Here is a 12,286-nt window from a genome sequence, read left to right as displayed (position 1 = left end):
CATGCTTTGAGGGAATAAACAGTCTGTAACATGTTTCACCATGTGCCTCCAAATTTTGGACAGTCTGCTCAGACGAGTGTGTCATATTTCATTAATGATATCATGCACTTAGCAAATCCTGCCTTTTCCAGTTTGGATACATGTTTCATGCAGACACACCCAACCGGCTGCCAAAAAGAAGAAAACCTGTCTTTCCAAGTCTACATGAAACCGGAAGCAATTCCATTATAATTATTGTTCTATTACCTTCCTGAATATTTGTGTGTCCGCTCTGATATTCAAAAGCTGTGAGATAAAAAAAAACTGTGAATGATAGCAAAATAATATGTGTATGTGTATCTAGACCTATATGAAGACTATGAAGTATCACCAACATTTGTTACATTTAACCCTTTTGCATCCGCAATACGAGCATCCATGCTACGGTAGCACACAACCTACACATTAATGGCACATCCCATTAAATAAAGTGCTGCCGAGGTGATGGTCCCATCTTACTTTTGTGACAAGGAACTGAAATAATCAGTTTCAGGTCATGAAACTCTCTAAACATAGTGCCAGTCAGCTGCTGCAAAAGCAAATAAAGTCTTTGGGTGTATTATAAGAGGTATAGGGCTGAAGGACGAGAACATTATTCTCCCACTATATAAGGCACTTGTCAGGCCTCACATGGAATACTGTGTACAGTTCTGGTCACCGGTGCTCAGGAAAGACTTTGCAGTGCTTGAGGGGGTTCAAAGAAGCGCAACTAAACTAATACATGGAATGAGGGGACTGGAATACCCAGGGAGGCTATCAAAATTGCGATTATTCACCCTGGAAAAAGGATGGTTAAGGGGCGACCAAATAACTATGTATAAATACATGAGGGGACGATACAAGGATCTCTCCCATGAGCTGTTTATACTTAGGACTGCGACGGCAACAAGAGGGCATCCGCTACGTATAGAAGAAAGCAGGTTTCATCACCATCACAGAAGGGGGTTCTTTGCTATAAGACCAGTGAGACTGTGGAACTCTCTGCCTGGGGACTTGGTGATGGCAAAATCCATAGAGGAGTTTAAGAGGGGACTAGATGTCTTTCTAGAGCACTATTATATTACAAGATATAGACATTAGGTGACCAGCGGGGTTGTTGATCTCAAATGTTATTCCAGGGATTATAGGGTCAGGAAGGATTTTTTTCCCCCTGCAAGCTAACTGGCTAGCTGTTTTTTTGCATTCCTCTGGACCAATAAGGGGGTGGGTAAAACAGGCTGAACTAGATGGACATTGTCTTCATTCAGCCTAACATACTATGTTCCTATGTTAGTGTAAACTTGAGTGTGGTTATCTCCAATGTGGAAGTAACGTCTTCAGCATTCAAGTTGCCATGAAAACCTGCAATATAATGCTATGTGTAAAGCCCGTGTTACATGGGATGACTGCCGGGGACTGAAGCTCACATCTTGGGTGCAATGGTGCAAGGAGAGGTGACGCTACGGCATCACCTGACTTCCAATGACGTTAGGTGTCGCAACAGACAGCGGGACTATGGCAGGACTGCAGCGCTGGCTCTTGGTGGTGGTGGAAGGGCAATTTTTATCCCTGGATAAAGCATCAAAGTGGCCGAGATTTGCAAAAATCTCGGCCACATGCTGCTGAGGAGCCGTTGCGGCCAAGCCACAATGAGACGGACATGCCGCGTGGAATTCAAAGCGGCGGCATGTCAGTTTTATTGCCATCTCCGTTGCGCCCACCTCTCCTCTCTATGGGGAGAGATGACCAAGCGGAATGCAGTTTTGAACGGCACGAGTTTTGAAGCTGCATATCTGACACAGAAATTGCACAGTATTTCTGTGCGGTCCCGCTGCAGTCATTCCGCGAGATTTACGCCCCGTGTGACCGCAGCCTATGAGAGTTTCCTCAGTTATAATCTGACTACAGCCTGATGATGAAGAGGCATTAAGTAGCACAAAAAGATTGTATGTATAGGTTTTCTGGTTAGTTAATAGAAGTGTCACCTCTATGATTTTTGTCTTTTTTACAGATGAGTATTTAACATTACTAAAAAGCCACACCAACACATACAAACTAATAGTACACCAAAGGGATGCGCTTTTGCCATATGCTTGACTATTAAAGTCTGTGGCACATTGTGGTATGCTCTTGGAACGCTACCCATCATAGAGGCAGAGTTCTAGCTCATTGTGCACAAGAAGGGGTTAAAGGGGTTGTTTAAGACATTTTTAAAATTCTAATATAAAAAGGCATTACTCATTCTTTTAAATGACCCCTCACGCCCACAATCAAAGTCCTGGATGCTCCAGCAGCAGACACATGCCGTTCATTGTTCATGTGACTGCTCAGCCAATCACTGGTCTCAGTGGCCATCTATGCATGAATAGCATGTGGCCACCTAAACCATTGATTCGCTTTTGGGACTGGAGTAGGGGGTAGTAGAACAGCGGTGCTGTACTAGGAGGTCCATTTGGGTTGAAGCTAATTTTTTGAGCACATCAAAAATTGCAGTAATCAACATACAGAACCACAATGGCCAAATTCCTGATATACTAAGTAACTTCTTAGGCTGTGATCACACAGCCATATCGTAATACATAGTGTAAAATTTGCAGCGTTTTACCCGCGTATGTGTGTACTTTTGCGCATATGCACTGAGTATGCAAGCAGGGAATTGCATCAGAGACTGCCCAACCCTATGGAAACAGAGGGAGGAATTAAAAAAAAAAAAAAAAAGTCTGTGTGACATGCAGGCATGCACAGTGCCATACATGGTCTCTGCCGACTATCTACAAAAGGGGTTTTACACCTTTCCCCTGTAGGCATGAGCCCTTAAGGAAAGCTAAGGGGAAGCAACACCCAGCCAATCGAGATGGGAGGTCCATTAAAAGGTGAGTATTGTTTTGTTATTTTACACAGTTATGTGCTGTCTTGGAAGTTTTTAAAAAGTTTTTTAAAAGTGTCTGGCCTTACTGTTCAAGCATATGTGGTTATGGATGACACCTTTTTCTCTCGTAAGGCTACAAACGTATGCTTTCCTGTGTAACAAAGCATCAAAACAACTAACCTTTAGCATACGTTCAAATCTAAGGCCAAATGCACACGGGCGGAAATTCCCACAGAATTACATAACCCAATCCAATGCAGACAGCCCCGATTTGACCACGCGAAAACAGGTACAGTAAACAAACAATTGTGGCATGTCCTATTTCTCGCAGAGGCCCGCACAGAAACGTCACTAGTGACGTGTCAGCTCTGCACTGCGCATGTGCCGGCTGGGCAGAGCAGGTGAGCGGCAGTGGTCACTGCAGGGGTACAGCGTGCATCCCGCTGTGAGAATTCTTGCAGTGGGATCCGACCTGGCCGTCTCCAGGAGACCTAACTGATGTGATCTGAAGTGAAGGTCACCTGTGGTTTTGCTCCTCACAGAGAAGCTGTTACTGTTTTCAGTGCTTTTACAAACATTCTCCAGAGATAGTCTAGACAAACATGTACCAAAGGGGATATCTGACCCAAAATAAACCATTGAGAGTATAAAACACCCTAAAGGGTGTTTTAACAAAGGGGTTCTCTTATTAGAAAAAAAATCAAAGTACTAACAACCACTGACTCCGTGTGAGAGTGCGTTACATGCTCCGCCTCTGATCACGATGGTGATATCCTCACAGGTCCTAAAGCATAAAACATGCAGAGCCTGACAGCACCAGTGTGTTCACAGGACCTGTGACGATGTCACCGTCATGTGACCAAAAGTAGCAAGTGGATCCAGCAGCACTCCTTCCAATATCCCTTAATAGGGAGAGGTAATCAGTCATGCACAGCCACAGCCTGGGAATTATGGACCTCCAATTCCCAATGTAGACCAACTGCAGACAAATTAGTGGCAGCTTCAAGGGTGTATAGCAAAAAGTAAAAAAGATTTTTATTGCACTATGTTAAAAGAAAGGCAACATTTCGACCATGAGGTCTTTATCAAACCAGGTCTCTCCCCTCAGTGTTTGCAGGACTCTGCTGTATGGCTTGCAGTTTATGTGTCACATCAGGATGCATTCACAGAGTGTATGGAGCAGAGCCGTGTCTGTGAGAGACGGAGGAGCAGAGCCGTTGTGCGATTGAGCCCTTAAAGGGGTTGTCCCGCGAAAGCAAGTGGGGTTATACACTTCTGTATGGCCATATTAATGCACTTTGTAATATACATCGTGCATTAAATATGAGCCATACAGAAGTTATTCACTTACCTGTTCCGTTGCTGGCGTCCCCGTCTCCATGGTGCCGTCTAATTTTAATCGGGAGATTAGACGCGCTTGCGCAGTCCGGTCTTCTCCCTTCTGAATGGGGCCGCTCGTGCTGGAGAGCTGCTCCTCGTAGCTCCGCCCTGTCACGTGTGCCGATTCCAGCCAATCAGGAGGCTGGAATCGGCAATGGAACGCACAGAGCCCACGGTGCACCATGGGAGAAGACCTGCGGTCCACCGTGGGTGAAGATCCCGGCGGCCATCTTCGCAAGGTAAGTAAGAAGTCACCGGAGCATGGGGATTCGGGTAAGTACTATCCGTTTTGTTTTTTTTTTAAAGCCCTGCATCGGGTTTGTCTCGCGCCGAACGGGGGGGCTATTGAAAAAAAAAAAAGAACCCGTTTCGGCACGGGACAACCCCTTTAAGGTCTTGAGTGTCAGAGGATACAAAACGATCAGTGAAAGCACTATAATAAAGGATTGCTGTGCATACCAATGAGGGTATGCTCTGGTTTTTTCATCTGCTATATAGCATACAACCTCTTTAACACAACCTACAGCCCGTTTTGGTCTTAGAGACCGGGATACACTAGTCATGTAGAGGTTATTTTAGGAATTGACAAGGAATGGTTCTAGATGGAAATAACAATTATTTTAGACTGGGCTGACAAGCATTTCTCACAGCGTGCAGGCTGCGAGATATACACGCACAGCACGCAGCCAGTACACGATGACATTGCATACTGGCTGTGGGACACCCATTGCCATGTACTATCTTGGTGTGTATGCGCACATAATACGAGCCAAGATAGAACTTGCAGTGGTTTTTCTTATATGCGGAATAGCGCAATTCATGTGAGTGGCAACATGGCCGCAATGCAATATTGGTACAGCATATTAAACGCGCAAAACCAGCGAGTATAATACACAATTACCAAAAGCTCGTGTGAGACAGCCCTTACTTGTGGTCATGCATGTTAAGAACCCATCATGTAACAAGATCCATGGATGATCAGATATCAACCAGAACATCCTTACTGTAAAAAACTACGGATTATGTTGAAGCGAGGAAACAATATCATGAAAGAGCCAAGCAGTCAGTAAAGCAAAACTCAGAAAATGACAAAAAGAACAGAAATGTGTCATTCATAGCCCACGTGCCCGGACAATACGCTCCACTATTCTTTGCCCACCAACCTCCACATCCAGCCCACAACTCACCAGGCGATTGTTCTCGAAGACATTCTCTTTTGATAGTGAATCAAAGTCACTGAGGAATAAATGAGAGAAGAAGCAAGTTACCCATCTGCAGGAGGAGTATGGATCTAAGCCATCACTACATAACCTCAATAAAACAACTTCAACGTGGACATTTCATTTTATACACTTTAAGGCTGGGTTCACGCTTCACTGAAATCTCGCAGAATAACTGCACATCTAGTCCACTTTGTTGGCTAATCACAGGATTAACCCTTTCCAATCCAGTTTGTATCCTGGTTTTCCTAGGGGGGGGGGGCTTACTCTTTTTCTGCAATTATACAATGGCGCTACATGTTGGCTAAAGCCAATACTGCATGAGGTGACACGTTGGATAGGCTCCGACAGCAGAGAGGCTGGCAATATACAGTAAGAGAACCCTGACGGACGTCTTCCAACATCAAAGCTGTACAGCCTTAAATCTTAATGTCTTCAGACATCAGACAGTGGATTGGAAAGGGTTAAAGACACGGGTGGAATGTCCGTGCAGAAAGTCCGCACGGACATTCCACAGCAATTACGCCCTGTGTGAACATAGCCTAAGATCTATAGCAAATCACTGAGAAGACTACATGCACATGAGGTTTTGTGGCACTTTTTTTCTCCCAAACACAACATGTTCTGTCTATGGCGTTTTTCTATAAGACTTTGAAAACATCAAAAAAAAAGGCAAAGTTTTATATGTTGCAAAATTAAAAATACCGCCAAAAGCACTGAAAATTCAGAGCCGTTTCTACAAGCTGTCGGAGAAAAGAAAAAAAACACTGAAAATATTGTGTATGTGAAAGAGGCCTAATAGAGAAAGCAACCTCTTAGGCCTCCCTCACACAGGGCGCTTTCAGCAGCGTTTTCAGCCCTGTTCTAAACGCTGTACAAGGCTCCCATTCATTTCAATGGGGCTGCTCAAACAGGGCTGAAAACGATGCTTTGAAAAGCGCTGCATGTTCTATCTTTGGGCATTTTCAGCTGAGTCTCCCATTGAAATGAATGGGCAGCGTTTTCAGCTGGGCTGAAAACACAGCTGAAAAGGTAGCTGAAAAGGCAGCGTTTTGCAAACGCCCTATGTGAGGGAGGCCTAAGGCCACTCTCACACATGCGTTCAGAAAACGCAGCTCGAAACCGTGGAATTTTTAGTGTTTTTGAACGCATGTCACAGAATTTGGCAATGCTTTTTAGCACACCCCAATATTGTGCTAAGGTGTGCGTTGAAGCGCTAGAGCGCTTAAAAAAAAAAGAAAAGTGAGAAAATAGAACGATGTTCGAGTGCATGTTTACGAAGCCCCATTGAAATCAATAGTGGTGTTGTACCATGGTTAGCGCGTCGCTGTGGACTCCGTGCTAATCGTGGCAAAAAGTGGCATGTGTGAGAGTGGCCTTAGACCGGGCACACATGGCTGTATGCATGAAATCCTGTAAGAGTCACGCAGGGTTTTAGCGCTGTGGAGCCGGCCTATGGCAGTGATATTGTACTGCACATCACAGTGTATCTCATGCACGCTGTTATGTGCAGTCTTCCGGTATTTTGTGTTTATTTTTTGCACTGTCGCTTTGCAATGGCGCGTATACACACTGCCCATACACAAGGTAATTGCGTATGGGCAGCATTGATTATGCGCCCATAGAGAACAATAGGCTCTCACACGCGTAATATGCAGCAAACTAGAACATGCTACGTGCTTTTTTTACACTCATGTACACCTCAATTCATACACACAGATGTGAGCGAAACTGTGTAAGGACATGTATTTGATTGCCTGCGATTACCATGTTTCACATGCTCGGAAGAAGCGGTAATCTTTTGCTCATTTGGGCCTGGGCCTTACAAGTACTAAATGATGCCCCCTCAGCCCTACTGCCCATGCCGCCTTCCTGAAGAAGATTATCCACCTCTATTTTTTATATGCTTTGGCTCAACATTGACTTTAAAGGTTTCTCCAAAAGTTTGTTGACCAAGTTGAATTGAGCACTGGATATGATATTCAGTAGTGGCTTTAGATCTCATGTACACCGCTTGCTGGAAATTTAGATTCCGCTCCTCTATGATAAGATGCAAGTCGATTTTGTAGGGACACTGGCTGTAAGAGCGATATAGACGTCAGTACCTCCTGCTGGATGTAAATACATTGCTGTCCTGATAGTTGGCGACCCCAAGTTCTATGTCCTTGTATAACAGATCCAAAGCAAGGAAGTGTTTGGACATTGCTTCAGGGGACATAGGAAACATACAATTTGATCCAAAAAGTGTGGAAGTGACTTTCATTACGGGGGAGGGGGATTGTGAAAACCTGTCCCTTCACTCCAAGGTCACCTTCTCACAATTATCAAGTAGGAACACCAATCCAGCACAATAGTGGACCACATCCACACAGAATTGGTCGGTCACAACATGATATGGTCACAGAATGACAGTGTGTTTCAGGGGTTCTGTAATCCCCCCTTGTAGGTATTTTTTAGAACACAGGGAAACTCAGTCATTACAACCAAATAGTTGTTTTTCTGAAGCTATCTAAAATATACAGAATCTGAAAGCACAACAAAGTGAGATGAGCAATAACTGGTTTACTAGTGATGTAAAATATGACACATAGTGTGTTGTTACTGCAGACACGTATGATCAAGCAGTCACACGGGTGTGAATCATAGGGGCAGCTTACAACCTGCTAAGAGCAACGAAGAAAAAGACTACAATGTATAGATTCCATAGAGTGCATGAGACAGTCACATCCAGTATACAGAAGTCCTAGAGTTGTTCTCCATTATTGGGAAATGTGGGTGCCAATAAAACTTCTCACAGAGACCCGAATGGCAAATCTGAGTTCAGCCAATTAAGGCCGTTCCTGTCAAGAGTTGGTGCCTTTTTGTGACAGACGCTGAAAGAGGACAGATACCTGTTGAAGGTTTATTTGTCATGCAGCGTATTTCACTATAGTTTAAAGGTACGATAAGACGGCAGCGTGGATTCTATCTCTAAAACCGAGGCAGAAATCTGCAGCTATACCACGAATATCTGCCAAGCATCTGCACACGGATTTAGCCCCATCATTGGGCAAGACCCGCTGTGCAGTTCCCAAGGCAATTTCACAAATCAGTCTGCAATATACAGTAAGAATACCTTGCTGAACATCTTCCGACATCGGAGCTGCACAGGCTTTAATCAGAATGTAGGAAGACGTCAGACAGTGGATTGGAAAGGGTTAAGGTGGATTCATTGCAGAAAATTCTGTGTGAAAATACCATAAGGCCGCCTTCACTCAGGCATTAAAACTGTGCGAGATTTGTGCATTGCGAGACGTACAAATATAAACCCTATTCTTTTGAATAGGGTCATACACCTGAGCGATGTATTCCTGTATGGCACCATGAAATTATGTTGAAAAAAATGGCAGCATGCCCCATCTCGTGCATGTTCTCACATCGTCATCAATGGGATCGGCGGCAGCAGCGCACTACGTGCTGGGTGCAGGCGATGCGGACTCCCACTGAAAACAATGAAAGACTGCGTTCGCACCCAAGAGGTCCTCCCGTCAGTGCGGCGCCCCCTCCATCACCCAGGAGGTCCTCCCGTCAGTGCGGCGCCCCCTCCATCACCCAGGAGGTCCTCCCGTCAGTGCGGCGCCCCCTCCATCACCCAGGAGGTCCTCCCGTCAGTGCGGCCCCCCCATCACCCAGGAGGTCCTCCCGTCAGTGCGGCGCCCCCTCCATCACCCAGGAGGTCCTCCCGTCAGTGCGGCCCCCCCATCACCCAGGAGGTTCTCCCGGCAGTACGTTGAATGGCCGACAGCTGCCTGTGATTGGCTGAGTGCCTCAGCCAATCAGAAGCACCCCTTTCAGCTGACGGGGATTTTAATTCCCCGCCTGCTGAAAGAACTTCAGTGAGATTCGGGGACAGCGGAGACAGGATGCGGCTGAGCCCCGGCAGCTGAAGAAAGGGGAGTAGGATTTTTTTTTTCTTTTAACACCAGTTTGGGTTGTTTTTTAGGGAATGGTTTATATTTAAAGCCCTTCCCTGAAAATCAATTAAGGGGTGCCGGCAGCTGAATCCTCTACCGCAGCTGTCACCTGTGACAGGGGACCGTTCTGGGGGATGTCACCGTTATCAGAGGGGGGGGGGCGCTCTGGGGGAGGTCACCGTTATCGGGTGAGGGGGGGGGGGCTCTGGGGGAGGTCACTTTTATCGGTGGGGGGGGCCCGCTCTGGGGGATGTCACATGCACCTGCGTGTATATTGTATGCGATGCGAGCATCTGCAGCATGTTCAGATGTGACACTAAACGTCATCTACTCGTGAGAACACGCTGGCCTGGATCCCGCACATGCGCACAGCCACTGGACGGGATCCAGGATATAAAGGAGAAAAAAAATGCTGCTATAATGCCACCCCCCTTTGTACCATGTCCGGTATATTTCCGTGACAAAGGGGGCAACCCTAGCCAGTACGGCCACTCCCCCACCCCCCGCCCAGGAGGTCCTCCCGGCGCTACGGCCACCCCCCGCCCAGGAGGTCCTCCCGGCGCTACGGCCACCCCCCGCCCAGGAGGTCCTCCCGGCGCTACGGCCACCCCCCGCCCAGGAGGTCCTCCCGGCGCTACGGCCACCCCCCGCCCAGGAGGTCCTCCCGGCGCTACGGTCACCCCCCGCCCAGGAGGTCCTCCCGGCGCTACGGCCACCCCTCGCCCAGGAGGTCCTCCCGGCGCTACGGTCAGTCCCCCACCCCTCGCCCAGGAGGTCCTCCCGGCGCTACGGTCAGTCCCCCACCCCTCGCCCAGGAGGTCCTCCCGGCGCTACGGCCACCCCCCGCCCAGGAGGTCCTCCCGGCGCTACGGCCACCCCCCGCCCAGGAGGTCCTCCCGGCGCTACGGTCACCCCCCCCCGCCCAGGAGGTCCTCCCGGCGCTACGGCCGCCCCTCGCCCAGGAGGTCCTCCCGGCGCTACGGCCAGTCCCCCGCCCCTCGCCCAGGAGGTCCTCCCGGCGCTACGGCCAGTCCCCCGCCCCTCGCCCAGGAGGTCCTCCCGGCGCTACGGCCAGTCCCCCGCCCCTCGCCCAGGAGGTCCTCCCGGCGCTACGGCCAGTCCCCCGCCCCTCGCCCAGGAGGTCCTCCCGGCGCTACGGCCACCCCCCGCCCAGGAGGTCCTCCCGGCGCTACGGCCACCCCCCGCCCAGCAGGTCCTCCCGGCGCTACGGTCACCCCCCGCCCAGCAGGTCCTCCCGGCGCTACGGTCACCCCCCGCCCAGGAGGTCCTCCCGGCGCTACGGCCACCCCTCGCCCAGGAGGTCCTCCCGGCGCTACGGCCAGTCCCCCGCCCCTCGCCCAGGAGGTCCTCCCGGCGCTACGGCCAGTCCCCCGCCCCTCGCCCAGGAGGTCCTCCCGGCGCTACGGCCAGTCCCCCGCCCCTCGCCCAGGAGGTCCTCCCGGCGCTACGGCCAGTCCCCCGCCCCTCGCCCAGGAGGTCCTCCCGGCGCTACGGCCAGTCCCCCGCCCCTCGCCCAGGAGGTCCTCCCGGCGCTACGGCCACCCCCCGCCCAGGAGGTCCTCCCGGCGCTACGGCCACCCCCCGCCCAGGAGGTCCTCCCGGCGCTACGGCCACCCCCCGCCCAGGAGGTCCTCCCGGCGCTACGGCCACCCCCCGCCCAGGAGGTCCTCCCGGCGCTACGGCCACCCCCCGCCCAGGAGGTCCTCCCGGCGCTACGGCCAGTCCCCCACCCCTCGCCCAGGAGGTCCTCCCGGCGCTACGGCCAGTCCCCCACCCCTCGCCCAGGAGGTCCTCCCGGCGCTACGGCCAGTCCCCCACCCCTCGCCCAGGAGGTCCTCCCGGCGCTACGGCCAGTCCCCCACCCCTCGCCCAGGAGGTCCTCCCGGCCGTAAGGCCATCCTATCACCCAGGAGGTCCTACAGCTGACCCCCCGAGGTCCTGCCCCCTTTAGGCACACACTGCAGAGGTACTACGGCTGCAATCACCAGTCATGGCGTCCCCACCCCCCACTACGGGGACAGCTGTCTTGCAGCCTCTACTCACCCCTGATAGACTGTCAGCTCTTGGGCTCAGGCCGCTACTTACATGAGGTCCGGCCGGTGACGGTGGATAAGAGCGCAGAACGCCAGTCCGTCCCGGAACGACGAACTGAGGTCGGAAACGCGGACCCCGGGGTAACCGTCACACTGCCGGGCGCACCACAGCTGGAGGGTCCTGGAGGCGGACATCATTGTGTGGAAGGGACAGCCGGCCCTCTGCCTGCTTGTGGCCCTGTAATCTCAGGATTTCACCCCAGGTCTTCCTCGGTCGTTTCCGGGCGGTGTCTGTCGCCGTCCAGTCCCCGCCTGCTCCTACTGCTCCTCCCCGACATGAGGGGGAGAGGTCGGAGAGCCTCAGAGAGGAGCGTTCACACCGCGGCCGCACACACGATTTCCTGAGGTAAACCCAGCCCACCAATCACAGACCCGATTTCATTTTTGACGTTCCAGTTTGGAGATGAGAGAAATAATCTGATTGGTTGCGCCGTGTCGTGTTTATATGAGGCACTTCAGAGGAGGGTGAGGAAACTTGGGTAAAGCCAAATAGGAGGTGTTACCATAGCAACCAATCACGTAAATGATAGGCTCTGGTTGCTATGGGTAATAACGCCACCAGTTTTCACAAATCACATTATATACCAATATGGCCATATAGCCATATTTGTAATATCTGACTAGCTGCAGTATTTCATGTGCTGCACAGCCATATTTAGTCAGTGGTGACTGAAAGTATCGCTACTTCACAGAAGTGAAGGGAGGCATTTTTGCCAGAAAAACGCCTCGCAA

At 50.4% G+C, this 12,286-nt stretch overlaps 1 protein-coding gene across 2 annotated transcripts in view; it reads right to left on the bottom strand.

The window, feature by feature from the left end:
* MICALL1 (MICAL like 1) overlaps nucleotides 1-11,807 on the bottom strand; it is a 40,583-nt gene extending 28,776 nt beyond the window's left edge. For both annotated transcript variants that reach the window (XM_066596247.1, XM_066596248.1), the window contains exons 1-2: nucleotides 11,547-11,807; nucleotides 5,455-5,503 (exon numbers count right to left, since the gene is read on the bottom strand). In XM_066596247.1, the coding sequence (XP_066452344.1) occupies nucleotides 5,455-5,503; nucleotides 11,547-11,692 (195 nt within the window). In that variant the 5' untranslated portion in view covers nucleotides 11,693-11,807. The remainder of the gene's footprint in view (nucleotides 1-5,454; nucleotides 5,504-11,546) is intronic.
* Between the last annotated feature and the right edge of the window lie 479 nt (nucleotides 11,808-12,286).

The sequence above is a fragment of the Eleutherodactylus coqui genome, chromosome 3 (assembly GCF_035609145.1).
Source record: "Eleutherodactylus coqui strain aEleCoq1 chromosome 3, aEleCoq1.hap1, whole genome shotgun sequence".
In the NCBI taxonomy this organism is placed as follows: domain Eukaryota; kingdom Metazoa; phylum Chordata; class Amphibia; order Anura; family Eleutherodactylidae; genus Eleutherodactylus; species Eleutherodactylus coqui.
The sequence above is the reverse complement of the archived record's forward strand: the minus strand, read 5'-3'. Positions and strand labels throughout refer to the sequence as shown.